The sequence below is a fragment of the Ctenopharyngodon idella genome, chromosome 2 (genome assembly GCF_019924925.1).
Source record: "Ctenopharyngodon idella isolate HZGC_01 chromosome 2, HZGC01, whole genome shotgun sequence".
NCBI lineage: Eukaryota > Metazoa > Chordata > Actinopteri > Cypriniformes > Xenocyprididae > Ctenopharyngodon > Ctenopharyngodon idella.
In genome coordinates, this window is record NC_067221.1 from 11,612,268 (window position 1) to 11,638,879 (window position 26,612).

General features: G+C 37.2%; 1 protein-coding gene across 8 annotated transcripts in view; it reads right to left on the reverse strand.

Moving 5' to 3' along the window:
* LOC127501583 (sickle tail protein homolog) overlaps window positions 1–17,719 on the reverse strand; it is a 65,964-nt gene extending 48,245 nt beyond the window's left edge. For 5 of the 8 annotated variants that reach the window (XM_051873704.1, XM_051873693.1, XM_051873685.1 and 2 more), the window contains exon 1: window positions 17,006–17,718. In XM_051873704.1, the coding sequence (XP_051729664.1) occupies window positions 17,006–17,186 (181 nt within the window). In that variant the 5' untranslated portion in view covers window positions 17,187–17,718. Of the gene's footprint in view, window positions 1–23; window positions 154–17,005 lie in introns of those variants that run through there. The other 3 variants (XM_051873639.1, XM_051873630.1, XM_051873645.1) reach the window with 2 other exon arrangements.
* Window positions 17,720–26,612: the final 8,893 nt, after the last annotated feature.

Genomic DNA, 26,612 nt, shown 5'->3' on the forward strand with positions numbered 1-26,612 from the left:
AATTCAGTCCTACAAAAACTCACCAGCTGTAAATGTCCTCTGAGTAAGTTTGCACGTGTATATCCTGCTCGGTGCGAGGCTCACACTGCCTCCCTCTATTAAATATATGAGTGTCTCGCTTACTGCTCAAACCACTGCTCTACTCTCTGCCCTACAGAGCTGAAGTTTATGTAAGTTAGAGAGTGTGTGAATTGGAGATGCAGCAAAAAGGAGGGTCTATTGTAAGACTAACCTTTGTAAACTATCAGCAAGGACAGGACACAGATGACAGAGAGATCAACGACTAAAAGGCATAGACAATTAGTTAAGAAGTGTTTATGTTTGTGGTTCCAGAGTGTTTGGACACAGGTTACGGCACCAGAGGTTTAAGACAAAGAACACAATGAAGCCAATGAGAGCTTTCCTTCACGTTTCAAAGCACAGCTCTCATTCTGTCAGCAAGGGGTTCGTTTTTCAGCAACAAACCCTACCTGTGACCCTGAACAGACAACAACAGAGGTTTCAACAGCATTTTTTTTTTAACAAAGTTCAAAGCAGTAGGGCAGATTTTGATCTCTCTGCAACCCCACCTTAATAAAGTGGGATAGCAAGATGTTTCTCAGAAGATGCTAAAAAATTCCTTTGTTTTTCATATAATATTTCCAACACCTGCCCATTTTTTGCAGGAATTGGAAATAGTTTTGCTTGTTGCAGTTAATCACTAATTTCCGTAGCTGGTTCCTCCACCCTCTCTTCCTGTCCATCCCCACAAGGCTTTGAGCCAAAGCAACAATGCTACACAACATGTATCTCAACAACATTATTTTATACTGTATTATATATATACACTAACACTCAAAATTTTGGAGTTTTCTATGTTAATATATTTTAAATTGTAAACTGTGTTTATTTCTGTGATGGCAAAGCTGGATTTTCAGCATCATTACTCCAGTCTTCAGTGTCACATGATCCTTCAGAAATCATTCTGTCTACATGATATAATTTCATAGTTTTTAAAACTTTTCTAAACCAATATTTTAAAAATTATTTTAAGCAAATATATATTTATTGTATTTTTATTAGGGTATATTGGCCTCCATATCGATATCTGCCGATATACAGTATCTCACAGAAGTGAGTACACCCCTCTCATTTTTGTAAATATTTTTTTATACCTTTTAATGTGACAACACTGAAGAAATGACACTTTGCTACAATGTAAAGTAGTGAGTGTACAGCTTGTATAACAGTGTAAATATGCTGTCCCCTCAAAATAACTCAACACACAGCCATTAATGTCTAAACCGCTGGCCACAAAAGTGAGTACACCCCTCAATGAAAATGTCCAAATTTGGCCCAATTAGCCATTTTCTCTCCCCGGTGTCATGTGACTCGTTAGCGTTACAAGGTCTCAGGTGTGAATGGGGAGCAGGTGTGTTAAAATTGGTGTTATTGCTTTCACTCTCTTATACTGGTCACTGGAAGTTCAACATGGCACCTCATGGCAAAGAACTCTCTGAGGATCTGAAAAAAAGAATTGTTGCTCTACATAAAGATGGCATAGGCTATAAGAAGATTGCCAAGACCCTGAAACTGAGCTGCAGCATGGTGGCCAAGACCATACAGCGGTTCAACAGGACAGGTTCCACTCAGAACAGGCCTCGCCATGGTCGACCAAAGAAGTTGAGTGCACATGCTTAGCGTCATATCCAGAGGTTGTGTTTGGGAAATAGACGTATGAGTGCTGCCAGCATTGCTGCAGAGGTTGAAGGGGTGGGGGGTCAGCCTGACAGTGCTCAGACCATACGCCACACACTGCATCAACTTGGTCTGCATGGCTGTCGTCCCAGAAGGAAGCCTCTTCTAAAGATGATGCAAAGAAAGCCCGCAAACAGTTTGCTGAACTCATGCAGACTAAGGACATGGATTACTGGAACCATGTCCTGTGGTCTAATGAGGCCAAGATAAACCTATTTGGTTCAGATGGTGTCAAGCGTGTGTGGAGGCAACCAGGTGAGGAGTACAAAGACAAGTGTGTCTTGCCTACAGTCAAGCATGGTGGTGGGAGTGTCATGGTCTGGGGCTGCACGAGTGCTGCCGGCACTGGGGAGCTACAGTTCATTGAGGGAACCATGAATGCCAACATGTACTGTGACATACTGAAGCAGAGCATGATCCCCTCCTTTCGGAGACTGGGCCGCAGGGCAGTATTCCAACATGATAACGACCCCAAACACACCTCCAAGACGACCACTGCCTTGCTAAAGAAGCTGAGGGTAAAGGTGATGGACTGGCCAAGCATGTCTCCAGACCTAAACCCTATTGAGCATCTGTGGGGCATCCTCAAACGGAAGGTGGAGGAGCGCAAGGTCTCTAACATCCACCAGCTCTGTGATGTCGTCATGGAGGAGTGGAAGAGGACTCCAGTGGCAACCTGTGAAGCTCTGATGAACTCCATGCCCAAGAGGGTTAAGGCAGTGCTGGAAAATAATGGTGGCCACACAAAATATTGACACTTTGGGCCCAATTTGGACATTTTCACTTAGGGGTGTACTCACTTTTGTGGCCAGCAGTTTAGACATTAATGGCTGTGTGTTGAGTTATTTTGAGGGGACAGCATATTTACACTGTTATACAAGCTGTACACTCACTACTTTACATTGTAGCAAAGTGTCATTTCTTCAGTGATGTCACATGAAAAGATATAATAAAATATTTACAAAAATGTGAGGGGTGTACTCACTTCTGTGAGATACTGTATGTTCATTTTTAATGTTATCATTATCGGTCTGATAAGAATATTTGGCAGATATATCAAAGCTGATAAATAATGGATTATTTCCTTCAGCTGAGACACTTCAGATGCACACTGTCCGCCATTATGGTTTTGAATTGCTTGAAATATTATTGAAATCACTTCAAAAAGGAAAATACAGTTAAGTACAGCACAAGTCATACAGGCTACATAATATTATAATGAGAATTATAATTGTGTGCATGGGACATTGCTGAGACTTTTGTTTTTGTAATCAGGCTCTCAAAAATGTTTGATTTAGATTTAATCGGCCAATATATTGGTTATCGGCTTTCAAATATAAAGCATTATCGGTATCGGCCAAAATTTTCATAATGGTGCATCCCTAATTTTTATGTCAGGGCAGATTTTTCACATCTCATAAGCTGACCATAAAATTAAAATAATGGCAAGAACCAATGGCCTGAATCTTCTCAAATGTTTTCACAGCACACAGACTGGCAGACTGATTCATTACAAAAATGGTAATGACACCACATGTCTTTGTCCTGATAATCTGCCAAGCCAAAGAACAAAAAAATCTTTTTAATGAACAAATGATCTAATGAACTGAAAGATTTCAGTCAGACCAATGCCAATATACATGGTGGTATACAGAAGACTTAAGAGATAGTTCACCCAAAAATGAAAATTCTGTCATTTACTCACCTTCAAGTTGTTCCAAACCTGAATGAATTTCTTTGATCTGTTGAATGCAAAAGAAGATATTTTGAAGAATGTCGGTAACCAAACAGTTGTTGGGCCATTGACTTCCATAGTATGGAAAAAAGTACTATGGAAGTCAATGTGGCATGTCAACTGTTTGGTTACCGACATTCTTCAAAATATCTTTTTTTGTGTTCAGCAGAAGAATGAAATTCAGTCAGGTTTGGAACAGCTTGAGGGTGAGTAAATGATGACAGAATTTTTATTTTTGGGTAAACTATCCCTTTAAAATATATATATGATCTACATGTTAATAGATTTTTAGAGTCTCAAAATGTCCAGCAGCTTTAATTTTCAAAACTGCCCTTTTTATATCATGTAACTTTCCCCTCAACCAAGTCCACTCTCTCCAGCCACTTTTAACATTTAAAAGAAAGACTGAGAAAAAAGCAATAACAGTCCAACTATACAATCCAATGGGCAAAACTGACATTTATATGAAGGGATGCCCAGAGGACATCATATTTTTAGTCATTCCTCTTTCAGCACCATTAGATACCAACAACAACACAGATAAAAGTCCCTGAGCAGGTCAGCTTTATTCAACCAATGAGAGACTTAAGAGCTGCCACAGCCAAGTTTACACCTCTAAGCTCTTCACTAATGGTATTCTGTTTCCAAGCTAACCCTTAAGGAGGGTATAAATACACCAGGTCTCTAGGATACAAGACACACTCATGAAACTCTTTCAGACTTTTGGTTTTAGTAAAGGAGAATTAACTGCAAATCAGCGCCACTCAGCTTTGTTCAGTGCTCATGTACATACCTGGTTTTGTTTTAGACAGTCTAAAACAATATATTAGTGCTGCCAATTTATTAAAATAGATTAAATAGAAAAAAATGCTCTTTTTTACGATTAAATCATTAAAATTTGTAATATATTTTATATTGTAATTCATGTTTCACATTGAATGTCAAAATTAATGTAGAAACAAGATAAAGATTATTTATTTTAAACATTTTTAATGGCATCTTTTAGTTAATGAAGGCCAGTATCACTGATACCAGTACTGATACTGATCAAATGGATCAATTTATTTTTAATCAATTTTTGGTTATGAAATTAGTAATTATAGCCATTCAACATTACATGTATAATTGAAAGCCATCATTTTTAACATTTAATAGACTTAACAGAAAATACGAACAACTTTTAATTTAAAGGGGCTGAATGTAGAATTCAGAAAACCTTGTTATTAGCGACACCGGTGGCCGTTAAGTGAACTACTGCAGCCTTATTGCTCGTGCTCATCCTCACATAACGCACAAGAGACTGAACGTGATTCAAGGCCTTAATATACTTACTGCGAAGTTGTTTTCGTTCTTCACTTATAAGACTTTGTTTGCCAGAGAAACAAGCGCGCAGACATCTTTAGAATTTTGTGTTTGAACTTCCGTTTTGAGGTAGCTCTGTATATATCTATGGCATCGCTGTCGAAGAGTAATTAGCTGTTGAAGTGGATAAACTTATTGTGGTAAACCAAAAGTTATCATGAGCTTTGTAATGTTTGAAGCGGATGTCATAACAAATGTCAGTAGACCGGGAAGATTTTAAAACAAGCGGTTGAATTCATTAATCATAGATCTTACCTTCGTGCTGTGAAAATACAAACTAGAAAACAGAACGCAACAAGCGCAGCGCTGAAAGGGGGCGGGGCTACATAAGGTCATAAAGTGAAGTTGGAAATGCCTTTGCAGCGAAACTGTTAACGAACATCCTGTCAACGCCTACGCTGCTGAGAGGGACCTTTAGATGAATATGTAAATATGTGCTGCTAGCTTTCCTCTCAATAACAAAATGATCACAAAACAAAAATGACAGCGGTGTTAAGAAAGCATCTGATCATAGCGATGTGGATCGCACCAGCTCGCATTTCACCATCATCATGTCGACAGATGAGGTAATTAATATCACAATGTTATGATCGTTTGATTATAAAGTACATTTGAGACTATAGACCATATAGCTCTGGCTATTTATATATTGACTATTTTTAATTAATCCCTTTTCTTTGCATGACATTGACATCACAGTACAGAATAGCTCTTTCGGCATTATCCTGAACATTGTATAAACGTTCATTTCATGTCATGTGTCTAAAACGGAAGAGAAGCTTTCGGGAGCATGTGTAAACGTCACATCCTTTTGATTTTCCCGGCAAAAACGTCCTTCAATCGTCTGTCAATCAGTCTACAGGCTTTCATAGACAACCTAGGAAGTCTGACAAAGTCTCGTTCTTTAAGTTTCATTACAAGCTGTTCACACATTGGCAATAAAAAAGCAATTAATACATGAAAATTATTACATAGCCCCTTTAAGTGAACTTAAAGGGCTTATCTTCACATAAACCCATTATAATAAATGTCACATTTAGCTGTGCCTTTAATCTAGTGTGTTGTATACTACATGGTAATATAGTGATGTTCTGTCTCTGACAGTAACAGCTCTCTCTAATTAGCTCTCTCTAATGCTGTCAGTTTTTCCCCCACTAAGTTTATTTTGCGCATTAATTTTCACAATAAGTACGAAAATTACTAGTTAAAACAGTTGGTATCAATAAATTTTACATGAGAATCGATCATCTCGAGACGACACAACATCATATTGAAAGTAGTGCCTTAAAGGGATAGTTCACCCAAAAATGTAAATTCTGTCATCATTTACTCACCCTCAAGTTCCAAACCTGTATGAATTTCTTTGTTCTGCTGAACATAAAGAAAGATATTTGGAAGAATATTCCCCCCCCCCCCCCCCCCCTTTTTACTTCCATAGTAGGAAAAATAAATACTATGGTAGTCAATGGGGGACGAGATCAGTTTGGTTACTGACATTCTTCCAAATATCTTTCTTTATGTTCAGCAGAACAAAGAAATTAATTAATCATTGAGATAAGCAAGTTACTGACAGGATCAAAAACAGGCAGATGTGAAGCTTTATATGTATATATATATATATATATATATATATACTGTCAAACCATCATTATTCAGACATTTTTTATATTTTTGATATATTTTTACTAGTGGGTGCAGGACACTATAGTTCATTTATGTAAGTGAGGATAGCAAAATAAAGTAAACCGCGACATATTATACCCAAAAATTCTTCATACAGGACCACCAGTAAAATTGATAAAAATTTGGAACCAAAAATTATTCAGACACTTTGACCTGACCATGTGTTATTTGACATAATTAAGATTATTTTTTCTGACACAGTTTAACTGTCATATTTTATTACCATTTCTTTAAACTATGAATAAAATGTATTAATGAATGAAATGTTCAAGGTGTCTAAATAAATTTTGGTTTGACTGTGTGTGTGTGTGTGTGTGTGTGTGTGTATATATATATATATATATGTATGAATGCATGCACTGATTTGTAGGAGACATAAAGGATGTATTTGAAGAACTGTCTCAGTCAGTGTTTTGATTCAAAACAAAAAGGCTGCCAAAAGGATGTGACACCTAAAAGCAGCACAGTGCGGGGAGGGACACAGATGTAATGGTGGCGGTGGAGGGCTTTCCTAGGTTGACAAAGCCAAGCTGATTGATCTAGTTCACTTGTGCCCTGGAGCAGGGTCCTCTGGACTGCCATGCTGCAATGGTTCACTACACTCTCAGTGAGCGTGTACAGCACACATCACAAACAGCACAGATGAGAGGAGGAGAAATTCATTATGGTCCTGAGTAGGATCTCTCCTCTGCTGTTTGCTCCTGTGTAGAGCTTCTGACTGGGCATAGACAGGGAGCAATGGTGAGGTAGTTAAAATAGGACTCTAATCTCTGTGCCAAAACAAGACATAATACCATCCTGTGGACTAGACAGTGTGCAGTACCAAATTATCAGCCTTTCTGGGCAGACTAACCAGTGACAAATGTAATGTAAATCTATTATTTATCACTGGCTGAAAACGCCTATGATATATATATATATATATATATATATAATATATAAAATTGGCTACAATGCAATGCATTCAGCTGCAAAATGCATCCTTTTAAAATCACCTGCATCATACAAGACTTGCATTAAAACAGAAGAACTTTTACAGACTTTACGTCTCTGATTCAGGTGGTTACAAAGACACATAAGAAAATGAAAAAGCACTCAAAACATTAGTGTTTGTCGAGACAAGGGCTCGGACATGAACCCAAATATCAGCTATAAAGAGGAACAGTGTGGCATGTTCAGAACAGTGGCTTTTGATCAATTAGATCTGGGCTGTTTGGCAGCAGTTGAAGCATTGGAAAATTTAGTGTTGTCCTTGTATGACAGCTACAAGATGCTTCTGTGATTTGACAGCATCTGTTGTAGTTATCTGAAAGGACAGTTTCAGTCAAGCATAAAGATGACGTATTCTGTTTTCATTGCTGTGCAATTTATTTATTTATTTTTTAAAGTTGAAGCTTCAGATGAGGATGCACATAAACTATTCTCGATGCATGTGTACAGATCTCTGACAGAGCTTTTTTTCTTACATGGGCAGTAATAAAGAGCACCTCATCGTGCACCTTGAAGCAATTTATCACTATAAAAAAACTCCAATGTACATACTGCAAATGTTGGTTTATTTATTTATCTAGTTTTTTTTTTTTTGTCAACTGTGTAGTTGAAATTTGCGTTTGATCACACTTGTAGCATTGAAACAGACATTGAAAGAGAGGCAATAAAAATAAGATAAAAAAGTGCAAAAAAATTGAGAAAGCGCAACAAACATGATCTAAAATTCATTCATTCTTTCATTCATGAATCTGTGGCTTGGGAGAAAAAAAAGATTGTTGCTGCTTGTTCAAGTTACTTTGTTACAATGAGCTGACCTAACTGAACTTAGTCCTTTTTGTTGACACAACTAACAGGGCAGTAGGTCTGTAGTTCCCAACATGCTTTGCCTGGACTCCATTAGGAGAGTAAATGTTGAAATTATTGTTGTCATAATTTTTTTTTCTTGTTTTAGCTAAATGAAGAAGAAATGTCACTTACACACTGTTTTATCGACAACTCAAGTGAAAATCAAAAGAAATATATATTATATTATATTATATTAAACGGTTAGTTCCTGTTCTTGATTCTGTGTTCACAACAATTCAGTCTTTTCAATGTAAAAGTCTTCGCTACTGACTGACACACTCATAAAGACCGCCATCTAATGACGTAATAATGTAACTTCTGTTGCTGTTCACGGTCAGGGACTATTTTTTCTGGCGGAAGTAAGGCTTTAGTGAAAGTTTACTTCATGAAAGTTGCATTGATACATATTTTTGGCTTTAATATTTGTATTGTGTGGTAACCGTTTTATAAAAGCAATAAGGTACTCGAGGCTAGTGCTGTATCGTGAATAAGCCACGGCTGAAGGGGTTGCAGGCACTCCGCTTTGCGTCGCGATATCGTACATATTATATTATATTTTATTATATTATATTTTGCTTTATTAAAGTTTTTAATACCAGTAAGAAAAATCTGAAAAAGAATATCTAATTTTATATAGTAGGTACTTTCACTGTAACTTTTACTAAACTGGTATGAACATTACTCACAAAAATGCCCTGAAAATAGCAAAACAAGCTTTCTGGTGCTAGCCACATAACCACAAAATCATACAATTGGAAACACATCTCATTCCTTGTCTGAGTGTGTGTGAAGAGTGAAAAACAATATAACATACACGGCAGAGAGAGAGAAGAGGCAGAAAGAGAATCCAAATCACACCATTTTTTAAATAATACATGACCTCCACCTGTGGTAATGGATAACCTCAGGAAACTGTCTCGATTCAATGTCACACACCGGTCTTGCCAACACTTATACTTGTGAAACATTGTGAATAAACAAAGTACTAATAAAATGAGCTGATTCAGTGGCTTGACAAACAACTGAAAATAGAACATAAACTTTGACAACAGCTCTACAAAATTATTATTTTAAACAGACTAGCCTCTGCTGGCAAATTGTCTGAAATTAATCTTCTTTCCTGACTATAATGAGTAGGAAATAAATTCTCTGAGAAGAAGGATAGTACAACCTGAGGAAGAGCTACTGCCATCTTCTCCCTCCAGTCATTTCTAAGTCTCATTATAGCCCATTTTTGTTGAGGGGAGGGTGGGGGTATGTGTATCTTTAATAACTCAGTCTGAAGAGGCCAAGTTAAGCATTCTGCAGTGTGGATCTTGGCCTGCTCAGGTTTTGAAGTAGCTGTGGTTCTGACAGGACTGATATTCCTGGGCTCAGCAACTACATAAAACGGACAAACTGAACTCGATTGGAGATTAGACTGAATGCATGCTCACAGCAGCTTTAAACTCCAAATCATTATCAGAAAATTACATAGAAGTGGCCAGTATATTAACCAGCATCCTGCAGTTCTTCCATGCAGAACGTGTCGCTGAATGCCAAGAATGTTAATGTGAACACAGGATTGAAACTTGGGGGGGAAAAAAGCTTCATAATTTCAAACATTGATTTTATTTATTATTATTTTTATTTTTAGAAGAGGTTGTTGTGCTCTGCATACTGTTTGTTTTCTGTACTGTTTTGCTCCAAAGCTGTGGAAACACTGATAATGCCACAGAGCTAAACTGGTGGCAGGGACAAAAATGAGATTGGACAGGGCAACAGAGAGGAACGGGACAAGACATGCACACATCCTGTGTGAGATCACACTGATGTCAAACCATATCGCTTCCTGCTGATTAAGCTGACGTAATGGCACATGAAGATCTAGCTAATTCCTGTATTACATTAGTGCATCAGAGGCAGATGCGGGGAGGTTATGTAACTACAGAGCATCAAAGTTCAGTTCACTAGCAAAACGAAGACATCTTAAATTTCTGTGTACAATAAGCAGTTTAGTAGGCTGATTAAGTGAAATTTTAAGCTTTTATAATAAAACTTAAACACATTTTGGAGTGTAGGATAAGTTGCTAAAGTGATGTTTCCTAATGGTACACTCTAGACTCTAAAAAATGCTGGGTTAAAAACAACCCAAGTTGGATTAAAAATGGACAAACTCAGCGATTGGGTTGTTTTGGGTTTGTCCATTTTCAAGCCAACTTGGGTTGTTTTTAACCCAGCATTTCTTAGAGTCTAGAGCATTGCTTAAAAAAATAAAGCATGACCTTTAAAAACATCCTGTTTCTTAGGGTTCATGGTGTGATGAGCGTTAACTCTAGAGGAAATCATAAAGAGAACAAATTTGTTGTTCCAGAAGATTTTCAGTTCCAGAAGAACTTTAATTTTTCCCATACATTTGCAGAGCAGGCACATGTAATCACACAATTTAGCAGATTGGGGCCCAAATTATCTCCAGCCTTGCATAGCGTTTCTTCACCCGATACACCTCTGTAGCCTAATGATTAATATCACTTGCTTTTGAAACATTTCTCATTCTTTTCCCTAAGCTAGCACTATTTATAGACTACTTACTTTGTGATTATAAAAGGCATGAGTGCAGGTTCAATCCTAATTTAAAGCAGCTACAAATGAAAAGTAGCTAACTTGAAGTTACTTAAGGGCCGGGCTGGTAATTGGTAATCCATGTGATAGCCTTCAAATGCTATGCAAATTTTTCTGAATCTGTGGTTTAAAAATATAAAATATGTTCCCACCTAGGGTCCCCCTCAGTGAATCTCGGCCAGTTTCACCACTGTTTAAGGATGAAATATTTTAAGCAATACCAATTAGGGTGAACCATTGAAATTTCTAAATGTTTCGAAACACTTATGATGTAACAAAGCCTCGTTTACTGAAATCATAAATTGAATTCGTAAAGCTTCGAAGCTTCATGAAGCAGTGTTTTGAAATCGCCCATCACTAGATATTGTTGAATAAATTTTTTTTTTTTTTTTTTGGCCACAAAAAGTATTCTCGTCGCTTCATAACATTAAGGTTGAACCACTGTAGTCACATGAACTGTTTTAAATATGTCTTTAGTAGATTTCTGGGCATTGAAAGTGTTAATTATCTTGCTGGCAGTGCAGGCCTCACTGAACCATCGGATTTTATCAAAAATATCTTAATTTGTGTTCCAAAGATGAACGAAGGTCTTACGGATGTGGAAGGACATGAGGGTGAGTAATTAATGACAGAATTTTCATTTTTGGGTGAACTAACCATTTAAAATGAACAGTCTGAACGAACCGTTTCAATAGAATGAACCTGATTTTCTAATGCTACAGTACTTGTGTGAGAAAGAGGAATGTTTGAAATAAACAGATTTATAAGTTTGAATCTGACTTTCCAACGCTAGGCTTTATGTCAAACGTCACATGAACAAACAGGAAAACATATCTCATCACATCCGCTTGTCGGAGAAAGTGTTAACAGCAGTACGAACTGAAGGCAATATCTATGGACTTTTAAGCTGACCTAGCTAGTTATTTTAATGGTTGGCATTTTATTTAATCTTAAAATCTGAATGTTAGTGAGACGAATATACTCTAAATATGCGATGGACATAGGTTATGCTCCTTTGAAGGCATCTTGAGTAAAACCCTATATTTAATGAAGCACATGTGAGTGCAACAGTGCCTGCCCAGTTTTTCTGCAACCTTGGTTCTTGGTATTGGTATTTTTCCCATTTATTTTTTACAAAAACATCTTTTCTTTTATAAGTTATAAGGCATGAACCAAATCAACCAGCTACGAGGTGATAACATAACATTATAAACTTTTATTTGAAGTAAAAAAGTATTTGAAATCGGACAAAAAGTTGGTCTGTGTACTTAACGGCTTTAATGAAGGAAAGATAACTTATCATAAATATTTAAGTAGTTTGGAAGCATAAGACAACTGACACTATGTCATTCATAGCACTTAAAGGGATAGTTCACCCAAAAATAAAAATTCTGTCATCATTTACTCACCCTCAAGTTGTTCCAAACCTGTATGTGTTCCTTTCTTGTTAAACACAAAATAAGATATTTTAAACAATGTTGGTAACCAGACAGTTGACGGTAGCCATTGACTTCCATAGTATTTTTTTCCTACTATGGAAGTCAATGGCTACCGTCAACTGTCTGGTTACCAGCCTATCCCTTTAATGAGAGTAGGCGGCTGCTTAAGAGTTGATGCAATTTGCTTATTTCAAACCTCTGTTTGGCAGAGATTTTTTTTGTTTTGTTTTGTTTTGTTTTTTGCAGAATTATGCAATTCCACTGTTGAACACACAAATGTCTTCAACAGAAGCATATACCATCGATAAACAACCTTGTAGCTCACAGCTGGTCTGTGTTTAAAGTTTTATAAGTTATTGTTCAAAATCGATTCCCCTATTGAGAAAATGAATGGGATTTTTACTTCTAGAACCCGACTGTGGCACTCTATGGCAGTCAAACTGATGTGTCAATCATTCTAATTGGCTACAAAAGGAAACAACACCCCAACTTTTTTTTTTTTTTTTTTTTTTTTTTGATCATTACAGAGCTTTAGGGCTCTCATGAAAACAGGTGTGATATCTCAGGTGCAACTTTTGCTAAAAATTCAGTTTGGAGTTCAGCTGAATAAGAAAAAATACGTTCTTCATAAACATGAACTGCAGTTCAGTGCACAGACCACCACAGGAAAAGAGGCTTTAAAATTAGGTGGCAGTTCATGAAGGAAATTGGTGCTGCAGGTTTTTCAGAGGAATCTCTTTTAGCACATTTGGAGCCTCTGAGGGTAGAAAGAACTCTAAGAGTCCACGCTGTGTTGGATTCTATGCCTGTGGAAATGTCATGTACTGTATCTTCAGCAGCGTGGCAGGATTGGTGCTGTCTCTGGAATAAATCTCTGTTTTAACAGACCTGACAGCGAGAATGGGTGACAGCAGGGGACAGTGGTTCTAAGGCTGTGCCTTCAATCTCATACCTCTCTAAGCAGTGTGAGTGAAAATCATTGAAGTGAAAGAAAGGCATTTTGGCATTTGAAAGTCACTGGAGACTGATAACATAAATAAGCGCTATACACGATTAAATATAAATCACACATACTGTAACAACAACAACTAAAAAACAAACAGCAATCAACTAGTAACAGATAAACTATATATCTTTACTGTCAATTTTTATCAATTTAACGCATTCTCACTATATATATATATATATATATAGATAGATAGATAGATAGTATATGTATGTATTTCTTACTGTCCCCAGACTTTTATATTGTAGTATATAGCTTTGTATAAATTACAGTTGCAATAAAATTGTCTGCAAACATTTTGATAACCGATGCAGACCAATGATGTGTTTTGTGGGCGGAAACTACCTGGTGGCAGAAAATGACAGTTCTGCAGTAGCAGTGTATGGAAGCCACAGTATAAAAAAAAAAAAAAAAATATATATATATATATATATATATATATATATAAAATAAAATAAAAAAGATAATAGAGTGTTGCAGCTGTGACGTCAAAAGCCAGTGGTGGTTCCCTCCAATTTTTATAATTGGGTTTTTCAATTTATGAGTAATATATGGTCTGTGGTAAACATAACTATAATACTTCACTCTTAAAAATGAAGGTTCCAAAAGGGGGTTTTCATAACGATGCCATAGAAGAACCATTTTGGTTCCACAAAGAACTTCTAAGTGAACAGTTCTTAAAAGAACCATTTTTGTCTTAGTATGAAGAAGTTTTTTAATAATCTAAAGAACTTTTTACACTCTAAAGAAGTTTTTGAAGAACAAACTGTCTTATCTACTTATTAGAAACATACATTTTCAAAATTAAGCATAATTGCTTCAAAATTCGGTTTTCGGTATGGGTGTGTGTAATTTGCATTGTTGAACAAAACATCAAATTATTGTCAAGTTATGTTTACCACAGGCTTTATTTTACTCATTAATTGAAAAACCCCATAAGAAAAAACTCGAAGGAACCAGGGCGAATTAGTTATCAGGGTTTTGACGTCCCCACTGCACCACTCTACTGAAAAACCAAATTAAATAACCCCATAGGAAAGTTTTGAGGGAACCACTGGTGAATTAGTCTTCTAGGTTTTAATGTCATGGCTGCAGCACTCTATTGTGAGTTTTTTTCTCACAATTCCGGGTTCCGTATTTATATGAGAAGAAAAATCAGAATTGCAAGGTATAAACTTGATATGCTGCCTTTTTTCTCAAAATTGTGATATAAACTCACAATTGCAAAAAAAGTCAGAATTTTAAGATTTTTTTATGACTTTAAATGTTATAGGTTTAAATATTGTTTCATGCTGTAACTGTAGGGCTAATACATTATGCCCCCTATGAACTGCATATGTGAATATTATGTAGATTTAATGTTTACATCAAATTCATGCTTTAATATTCGTGTAATCATTGCAGGTTTCATCAGTTCAGTCTGTTCATTTAATGGCTTGCAAACATAAACATCTGCATTTAACTTCAAAGGGCGTTTTCAACAATGGCATTCTATAAAATGAAGACCGTCTTTTGTTATTGCATTCTGTTTCTGACATCCAAGGGCACAACAAGACATTTTTTCCCGTTATTCCGTGGATCTCACTAGTTTTTCTCCACTTGTTACCACTGCTTTTCTGCCGCCACAATGCACACACATCTGCAGTGATGTAACTGTGACATCTGCTCCCAAAAGGTCTATAGATAGTAAATATATTTTTTAGATGTGTAATTATTAAATCAACATTTTCTGTTTTTTAACAGCTAATTTTCTTAAAAGATTCTATAAGTTATTGTAGCAGCACCCATTACCCAGCATGCTTTGCAGATGAGTTTTATCTGATTGAGTTTGGACTGAATTACTCAGCTATTTGAGTAATTCGAGTTTGTCTGAGTATTTATAGAAGTGTTTTACTAGACTTTAAAGGGTTAGTTCACCCAAAAATGAAAATTCTGTCATTTATTACTCACACTCATACCGTTCCACACCCATAAGACCTTCGTTAATCTTCGGAACGCAAATTGAGATATTTTTGTTTAAATCCGATGGCTCCGTGAGGCCTACATAGGGAGCAATGACATTTCCTCTCTCAAGGTCCATTAATGTACTAAAAACATTCAGTTCATGTGAGTATAGTGGTTCAATATTAATATTATAAAGCGACGAGAATATTTTTGGAGCGCCAAAAAAAAAAAAACAAGATAACGAATTATTTAGTGATGGCCGATTTCAAAACACTGCTTCAGGAAGCTTCGGAGCGTTATGAATCAGCGTGTCGAATCCGCAGTTCGGAGTGCTAAAGTCACGTGATTTCAGCAGTTTGGCGGTTTGACACGCGATCCGAATCATGATTCGACACAAAAGATTCATAACGCTCCGAATCTTCCTGAAGCAGTGTTTTAAAATTGGCCATCACTAAATAAGTCGTTATTTAGTTTTTTTTGGCACACCAAAAATATTCTCGTCGCTTTATAATATTAATAGTGAACCACTGTACTCGCATGAACTGATTTAAATATGTTTTTAGTACATTAATGGATCTTGAGAGAGGAAATGTCATTGCTCCCTATGTAGGCCTCATGGAGCCATCGGATTTAAACAAAAATATCTTAATTTGCGCTCCGAAGATCAACGAAGGTCTTACGGGTGTAAAACGGCACGAGGGTGAGTAATTAATGACAGGATTTTCATTTTTGGGTGAACTAACCCTTTAAATGCCATGTTTGATACGTGTGCTACTGTTGTAAAACAAAAAGGGTACCTTATAACTGGCCTAAATTTGAATGAAATAATGTAAGATGTGTTTCTAACTTGCAATGACAAACCACAAAAAGGTGGAAGGTGTTTGATATAATAGTACTTGAATTAAAAGGCTCAATCCTTTATCCATTAGCGACCATGTGGTTGCTAAACTGACCCAATTAAAGCAATGACAGTTCTTCTAAACCTTTGCCTAGTCGAACTGTCAAACTTGTAAGTCAACTGCTCTAACATCAGTTCAGACATCTTCTCATCACTGCGTTTCTCTCTGAACATCACAGTTTTCTCAAATCTTTTTTGGGCCCAAATGTTGATACAACTACAGTGCACAGTGTACACAGATGTTATTGTTCATTTATTAAAATATAGCTGAGATTATAAAGTCAACATAAATAGCCAACAAAATCAGTCTGAAATTGCATAGACTGATACAATCTTCTGGCTCATGAACCATTTTTATTCATTGTAATACTTAAATCAGCATTACAGACATATCTGTGTTCATCTACAGTTTCAGTCACTTTCTATAAACTTCTAGCTGAGAGTGATTAGCACCAGTGAGATTAAGTGATGTGAGAGAATTTGATGATGAGGAGGGGAATGTAACTAATCAGCAGAGTGAACAGTGAAGGTTAAACCCCTGTCTTAATCCCCCTATATAGAGAGGGCATCAGCCAAAATATACAAGTGCACTCATGTGCTGCAGTCAGGAATACCGTACAATAGCTCCTCAGACGGCCGGATCTAAACTAATGGGCGGAAATATAAGCATCTGTATGTGTGTACATGGTCATAACATTTTGTAGTGCGACTTATACATTCAATCAATAAAATCACAAGCTAGTAGATTTATGAAGCAGTAATACCTGGATTGGAACCCACTGGATCGGTGGCAGAAGGCTTCTGGGGTGGTCTGGATCTCACTAGGTTGCCCTCACTGCCAGCCCTCATCAACCTCTCCCCGACAACCAGCATGTGTGAACGGTTCCCTGGAGGTTCTTTTCGAGACTGCTTGGAGGGTTTGACCAGACGTGAAGGTTTGGACATCTCTCCAGGTTCTCCTTAAGTGCTCTCGTGAGGGATTTTTCCAAAGTTCTCCCCTCCCTCTGAAACTGCACACACCTTCACCTGTCCAAACTTTGCAGATAACCTGACATCCAACTAATTAATTTGCTGCTGTTCTCTGTTAAAATTCATTCTTGCTGATGAATAGTGGAGAGTGAAACAAGCTGAAGTAGTTGAGGAGTCCTTGGAGACCACTATCTGCTCGGCTTGAGGCACCACAGTGAAGACACAACTGAATGCTTGAAAAACTGAAGAGCTGAGGTTGATAAACTCTCGCGCTATGCAGAAACGCACAGCATGCTGATGTCTAATCACTTCTTCCGCTTTGGAGAAATTATCCTCCTAATAATCCAGCACCAGGCGAGCATCAGGCTCTAATCTACTTGTAAAGTTGCTGGTGAAACACAGTGCTCTTAATGCAGATGTAATCTCTGTGTTAAGTCGCCATGCAGATTTAGCCAGGGAGGCAGCAGAGATGATCACTGTGTGTCAGTTGCCGTCCTACTGCTGTGCATGCAGACCAGAGCCACAGCTAAGTCACATTCAGGCAGTGAGAAAGAAAGAGAGAGAGCGAAGGGATAGGGAGGAGAGAGATTTACTCCCATGTGCACGGTTGTGATAGGCTAGGAGTTCTTGTAACCTCCCTCCCCACCTTATTCTCCTATATAACTATCTATAAACTATGTTGAATGCATCTATCTATCTATCTATCTATCTATCTATCTATCTATCTATCTATCTATCTAGTCTGTCTCTCTGTCATGCTTTCAAAAGTCTGAGTAAACTTGTGAAAATTCTTCTGTTTTGCAATTTTATATTTTAATATGTTTTTTCACAAATTATATTATCCGAAAGAGCATCTCATGCTTCGGTGGAAAAACATCTGACCTTTTGAACAAAGTAGTTCACATGGTCAATGTCACAAATTTGAATAATGATGTACAAATAGTACTCTTAATCTTAAATATTTAGTTTTTATTTCATGTAATAACATTTCTTTGTTTCTACACATCTGTTTATTTCAAGCTTTGAATCAGATTAAATTTACAACCGGTTTTCATAAATAACTAATAACTGTTATCTTCTAGTGCTGTATTTTCAACATTTATTATAGCTGAAAAAATTCTTACTGGCCATGAAATTTGTTGTTATTTTTATTTAAAGGAGACCTATAATGCCCCTTTTACAAGATGTAATATAAGTCTCTGGTATCCCCAGAATGTGTCTGTGAAGTTTCAGCTCAAAATACCCCACAGATCATTTATTATAGCTTGTCAAATTTGCCCCTATTTGAGTGTAAGCCATTTTTGTGTGTCCCTTTAAATGCAAATGAGCTGCTGCTCCCAGCCCCCTTTCCAGAAGAGGGTGGAGCTTCGGTTGCTCATCAACAACAAAGCTGGAGAATCTCACGGAGCCAAAATGACGATTGTCAGTAACTGTGTTCAGCCTTACATTGTTCAAACCGGAGTCGGACACTAATGGAGAGACTCAGGAAGAAGTTACTTTAGTAACTTTTAGAATGCATCTGGACATTTCTGAATGGTTAGTAGATAAATTTATGTAGTTGCTGTGGAGTTGATTCAACTCATTGACTAGCTTGTGCCGTCATGTTAATCTTTTGTGCAAATCCAGCATTGAATTGACCCTCGTTTGTGAAGCAGTCTGGCATAAAATGACGGCATGAGAACACTCTACAACAACTCTTCCTCTTCTCTAAAGCAACCCAACACGGCCTCACCCCCTTTGTTGCGTGTTCTCGGAGGCAGGGTTTACGTATATTATAGGGTTAGTGATGTCACCAACCCGGGAAGAAGCTCGTTGTAGTCACTATCAGCCGTTTGTTGTAGTTCTTAAAAAGTGATTTCTGTAAAAGAAAATATCTCCCTTTGCATTGAACTTTGAGCGTTGTCACTTTGCAGATGGTTTTTATTTTTTTATTTTTTCTGTATCTGACAAACAGTTCCTCACACTTAAAAATGGCTGATATGGTGTTGAAAATAAATCTTACATTCAATTCATTTCAATTCAGAAATCTCTGTATGTGAATTTTTGATCCCTTAGATAATCAGTATGAACAACAGAACCGCTGTCCTGCACATGAGGTGCACAAATTCCTATTTTGGGGTACCCAAATAATAAAAAAATAAATTTCATTTTAACCAGCACACTTAAAATTTATTTTATTAATGTGTACCCAGAAATATAATGGGAGGTAATGTGACACTGACTCTGTTTTACACCTCATGTTGAACTTTTATAATATCTTTCCACACATCCAAGATAGAAGGTTCAAAACTGATTTTCTCACTCATGTCATGTTGACGTAAGTCTGCCACCATTTGGATCATGTTAATATGAATCTGGAGCTGAGGGGGCAAAATTATTTTAAAGCTAACTGAGTAACTGTCACACTTTTCCATAATGACATAGTCCAGTATTGATCAATAAAGACTTAAAAAAACAAAAAGAAACTGCAGCTATAAGAAAAATAAAATGTATTACTCAAAACAATAAATGTTGCAGCAAAGAAAGCATTCCTCCTGCTAATGTTATTAGTCTCTCCCATGCCCCTCCGGAGTGACTCTATATTAAACCAGAGCAAGGGACGGTAGAAGAGTGATGAGATTGCTGATTGTGCTGCATAGCTTGTGAAGAATGAGAGGATCTTTAACAATAACTATCTGCTCTTATGGGAGTATAATAATACAGTGCAGAACCAATTCATAATCATGAATGTTTAAAGATATTTACAACAGGAATATCTCAGCATGAGCCAGTATTTTTAATTGGGATGCGTGCTCAAAGGTCTGTTCATATGGGTGTGTTTACATATGCAGATATTTACAGTCGTTAACATTGTGTGCATTTGAATGGTGTGTTCTTCTAACCACGGTGCTTTTGACAACAGCAACACAACATACTCTGATTTGGGATTCAGTCTAGCTAACAGCTGCAGAAGGATTTGGAGATGTTGTTCTGCAGTTCACCTGGCTGTTTTTTTTTAAAACACCTCCTGTTGTAAAAGGACATTGTGGTCAAAAGCAAACATTTCTGGTGTGTAATAGGACTTGCAACTAAACACATCATGGACATTTCACATCAAACAGGGCCTGCAGCCACACAGTGTCTTGTTCCTCATATTAAAAGAAGACAATCCACATCCTCCTCTGTGACAGCCATAATACATGTGTAGCTAAACTCAACTTACAGATGCACCAAAGTATCTTGTCGTCACAACAATTAGGTGATGCCCATGTCTCCCTGCCCCCTCCGGCATATTTTTGTGTCCGTCATGGGTTACGGTGCTCTAATCTGTGCCAAAAATATCTCACAAGCACATGGTCCAGGGAGTTCATGCTGTCATGGTTCTCTGAAGAACAGGAATAAAATGGCTTTAATAGGTGTTTATTTTCAGCCCACCCTCAGTTCACATGAGAGCAGGCCTGAGGTCTAAAGAATGAAAGCTATCAGACATAGGAACACAAAATCCAAGACTTTAGGTGTATCCTGATCTCATGACAGTTTGACTCTTCAGCCTGTCAACAGCGTCTGGAGCTGATTTTATTCAAAAGTACACATTCAGCAATCCTGCCTGAACAGACTACCTATCAACTCTGCTGTCAGTGCTGTCACATGAGACAAAAAATTGGTGTCTGATGTTATTATTTACCATGTGGGTTAGGAAGAGTTCACAGAGACATTGAACACACTGCATTTTTCTCTTTAAAACATTTTATTTATGGTGCACATGCCTCTGTAAACATCTGTAAACCCTATTTTGGCTAAATTATTTTATTTTGTTTCTGCAGGTTACAATGTGGCAAAAAGTGACTGTCTATATGAGTGAGTCGTTAAATCATTCACTTAAACAGATTAGTTCAAACGCAAGGATTCATTCAGAAACAAAACAAGCAGATGTCGTTACGAGTGAGTTGTTGAAACGTTCACTTAACCAGTTTTTTTTTTGGAACTGTGTTGCTTGGAGATGAGCAATTAATTCTGCTGCTGCTTTGTTAGGAACTATTTTCAATGGGGAGCAAAATATGAAAACACTATATTTTAAAATGTAGAATCATTTAAAAGGTAAGTTTATAATATATTGTAACATATATTCATAATATATTAAAAAATGTTTTATATATAAATATATTAAGTGTCTAAAATGTATTATATTATGTTATATTATATTATATTATATTAAAGGAACACTCCACTTTTTTTGAAAATAGGCTCATTTTCCAACTCCCCTACAGTTAAACAGTTGAGTTTTACCGTTTTCGAAGCCATTCAGCCAATCTCCGGGTCTGGCGTTACCACTTTTAGCATAGTTCATTGAATCTGATTAGACCGTTAGCATCTCGTTAAAAAATGACCAAAGAGTTTCAATATTTTTCCCATTTAAAACATGACTCTTCTGTAGTTACATTGTGTACTAAGACTGACGGAAAATTAAAAGTTGCGATTTTCTAGGCCGATATGACTAGGAACTATACTGTCATTCCGGCGTAATAATCAAGGAACTTTGCTGCCGTACCATGGGTGCAGCAGGCGCAATGATATTACGCAGCGTCTCTCACAAATGTCTCCATGGTTGCAAGGCACGTTCCCTGTGCAAGCAGGGGGTCACAGGCGCTGCGTAATATCATTGCGCCTGCTGCAGCCATGGTACGGCAGCAAAGTTCCTTGATTATTACGCTGGAATGACAGTATAGTTCCTAGCCATATCGGCCTAGAAAACCACAACTTTTCATTTTCCGTCGGTCTTAGTACATGATGTAACTACAGAAGAGTCAAGTTTTAAATAGGAAAAATATTGAAACTCTTTGGTCATTTTTTAACGAGATGCTAACGGTCTAATCAGATTCAATTAACTATGCTAAGCTATGCTAAAAGTGGTACTGCCAGACCCAAGGATCGGCTGAATGGATTCGAAAATGGTAAAACTCAACTGTTTAACTCTAGGGGAGTTGGAAAAGGAGCCTATTTTCAAAAAAAGTGGAGTGTTCCTTTAAAGATTCACTACTAAGAGATACAACCAGTTGAGACAGACATGATCTCAAGCTTAGCTGAAGACATTATTGTAGGTATACACAGTAGCCTAGTTCCTTGAAAATAAATTCCAGCACAACCCATAATGAAATTAACCTTCACATTAGATAATGCTTTACAATGAACTCTGTTAGAGAGCTACATATGGCAATTTAGGGCTGCACGATATATCGAAATTATCGAAATATCACAAATGTAGGCTACATATCGCGATATGCATATTGCAACGGCATGCGATATGAATGATTTTAATAGGCTACTACTAAACGTTGCGAAAAGTCAAAGTTTTAGGTCAACGCACATAGCAATGAATAGACTGGGCACACGACTGTTACTTACGTGACTTTCTTGACATTAAAAAGAGTTATTAACCGCAATAAGTTGCTGAAAACAACTCCTTGCGACCGCAAGTCTGTCTGACACACACCCGAAGAGCGCACAAGCCGCCTCTCTGACAGTGTGTGACCCCTTCAGTTCTCTTTCGCGCCTTATTGCACTCGAACGGTCAAATACAAGCACTGTTATGTCAAAATGTCTGTCTTGGTGAGTATTCATGTAAACACAGTCAGTTATGTCTTATGTGAACATTATCAGCTGGGAAAGAAATCGGAGGGGTTTCAGTAGGATCCGTGGCCGTGCATTAGGTCTTAAAGGAACAGCAGCTAATACAGTAAACCTGCTGCTGTCTGCGAAACAACAAAAGACGCACTCACTGTTCTTGACTGAATAACTTTTGTAGCTTTATTATGAATCAATGTATATTTAATTCATGTGAAGACTATGCAGTGTTTTAGATTTACATTTGAGCATTCAGCTTCTTTATTGTTTCTTACTTGAATGCTATTTCAGAATCTGTCCTATTGTTTGTAGTTCTTATTTTTTAATAACAAAGATAAATTAAAATAACAAAAATAACTAATCGTCCACCCCTAGTTTCAGGTATTTTTGTTTACCTGGATGTTCTTGATGTTAAGATTTAGGTTGATATAACTATACTTTGCACCTTGGTAGTTTTTTTGTTTTTTTTAATCCTGAATTAGATTTAATTAGATCAGAAGAATATTTATTACCTGTTTATTTTAGCACGATCATTACATATATAAATGATTATAAAAAAATAAATAAAAAAAAAGCTAATAAAAATATCATTTCTGTAGGGAAATGTTATATCGCAAGAAATATCGTTATGGCAATACTCAACAACAATATCGCAATAACTGGGAAAATACGCAATATATTTTCCCAGTATTGTGCAACCCTATTACTCACCTGTTGAGTAATAAAAATGCCGTCTCTGCATCACTTTTACAACATTTCAAATCCCTCAGTTCCCGCCTTCTCCGAAAAGCCAATGTTGATTCTCGTTTTATTACAAGCTCTGTGACTGTCACGTTTTCTTTTTGCTAACAGACTCTCCTCTGTTCACCATTTTTTAAATGGGTTCCCTTTTCCCTGGAGGTTCCCTAGATGAGACATGCATGGGTGAGTGACATATTATGCAATTTCCTGTGAAAACCATCCCGACAGGTCAAACATATAAACACTTACCTAGTGAATACAAAAGCACATTTTGGAAGAAGGATTGATGATGTATTGATTCATTATTTGAATTTTGTTAATTTTGAACAAAAAAAAAGTTACATGGTAACTTTTTGCCATATTCCTATAGGTAGACATAGATCAGCTGAGTCATGAGACATGAATCAGCTGACCTGAGCTTGACCTGCCAAAACCAACGCTACACTTGATATTACTTTTAACTGTTTGTATAAGCTTTGGTCAGTATTATTTAAAAATTCACATTAAATCTTTACAGACCTGTGTTCTAAGTAATGCAGGTGCAGAGGAAGGATGGTTCTATGGTAGTTGGAGCTCTGGAGAAGGGCCAAAACACTGTTTTTCAGTTTGTTTACTGATGTTTAGATTCTGAGTGGGTTAGGCAAAACAAAAATGGCCATAATGGCATTACCACAATTATGAAGTTCAGTGGTTTCTTCAGGGGTGAGAGACATCTGACCACCCTATGCATATATTTAGCATCATTTCAATTTCAGGCAAACATGATTAATTGCACAACATCTGATTTCCAGACATCTTTACATCTGAACCAGTCTACCATGATGACTTTGAGCTGTTTTCCTCTCCTCTGTTTAAGGAGAACGGGCAGTTCTCCGCCCCTGATTGTCTAAGCAAGTTATCAGGAAATGAGTTTTCCTCCTCTTAATTTAGTTTGCCTTTGCTATGAGCCAAAGGGTACGTACACATACACACCTGACTGATCTTTGTACTTACAGTGTGTGTGTGTGTGTAGAGGGGGATGAGACACATTGATTGTGAAAGGAAGTAAGTGACTATGGGCTACAGACCTACTTATGGGTTATTGATTTTTTTTTTTTTCTTTTTTAACGAAGCTCAGCCATGGAGACAGATAGCTGAGTATAGTTCAGCTAGTGTCCAGCTCTGTGGGAGAGGAAAGGGCACAATGGCAAGCAGAGTTCCCCAAGGAAGAGACGGTGTCACTATAGTCCTTCCTGTGTTTCTTCTCCATTAGCCACAGTAATATAAATGTCACCTTCTTACTCACAGACAAGATAAAATAGAGCCCTCATTATCTCCTCTCAGGATGAAATGCCGTAGCTGTGTCATGGTCAGAAATAGGCCACTCTGACTTCCCTGAGTAAGAGTGGAAGAGTGTACACTGGATTTGCTTAGAATATACATGTCTCCTTCCTCAAGCTGCTTATTGTGACACCACTTGTTAGGAGACAAAAAGCAATAAGACACGACTGTAGCATTCTGTTCAAGACATATTACAATGATAAAACCAGATACTAGGACAAATGTAGCATATCCTGCACTTTTTCATCATTTCCAATAAATGGAATAACAATAATGTCAATTTTTTCTACATCCTCAAAAGTGCCATTTGCAGCCAGAGTTCGGCACTAATTTGAGGAATGAGGAAGGTGGGCACAAGTTGATAGTTTTAGGAATGATCCATTCCAGGTGCTTATATCTATCCATATAATCTATCTATTTTCCAAACAGCTTGTCTATAGGGTGGCGGAGATGCTGGACCCTATCCAAGTGTCTCGGGCCGTACGAAGGGCTACGTCACTCCTAATCCATCTTAACTTACAGCAAGTCAACAACTGATGACCTGCGTTACGTACTTATTATGATTATTGAGAGGTAAATCGATATTGAAGGGATAGTTCACCCAAAAATGAACATTATCCCATGATTTACTCACCTCCAAGCCAGGTGTATATGACTATCTTCTTTCAGACGAACACAATCAGAGTTATATTATAAAATATACTGGCTCTTCCAAGCTTTATAATGGGAGTGAATGGCGCTCCTGATTTTGAAGTTCAAAAAAGTGCACACATTCATCATAAAAGTATAATCCACATGGCTCCAGGGGGTTAATAAAGGCCTTCCGGCAGATATCCTACACAAAATCGATTTACGACAAATGAGTAATCTCTGACATGATGCATGACGTATTGATGAACGCGGAAGCGCAGAGGATAGAACAAAAGAAAACACCCGTTATGAACTAGAAGTCTAAAACGAGCATTTTTGAAGAGAAATATCGAAGGATTTCGATATAAGAGCAGAGTAGCTTGAGTTTGTTACCCAGCCCTATTTGTTTGAACTGCAAGAGACATCTAAGCTTACGATACTCTTACATACGTCATACATTGTGTCAGAGATTACTCTTTCGCCGCAAGTCGATTTGCGTAGGATGTCTGCCGGAAGCTAGTTATTTTAGTTTATAAAGTTTTGAATATGGATATTTTTCTTACAAAACCCATCCCTTTGCTTCATAAGGCCTTTTATGATGGATGAATGCACTTTTTTAGACTTTTTTTGGAGCGCCATTCACTACCATTATAAAGCTTGGAAGAGCACGGATATTTTTTAATATAACTCAAATTGTGTTCGTCTTAAAAAAGATAATATACACCTAGGATGGCTTGAGAGTGAGTAAATTATGGGATCATTTTCATTTTTTGGGTGTCTATCCTTTTAAAGAAACAGAATTTGTGATAGTCTTTTTTCTTCTCTATTGTGATGTAAATCTGAGTGAAACAGCATGAGCAAGAAAAAAAATGTAGGGCGGGACTTGATTTTCTCCATCAGGAATTGATTGGCGACTGCCTGGCAAAGCAATAATGTTTGCCTATAGAACAACAACTGGCTCTGCACTCCTATACATAAACTCACTACTTAAGACCTATGTGCCCTCCAGAAGCTTGCGTTCTGCAAGTGGATGGCGCTTTGTGTTGCCATCCCAAAGAGGCAGAAAATCACTTTCACGGACCTCTACCTTGACTGTTCCAAGCTGGTGGA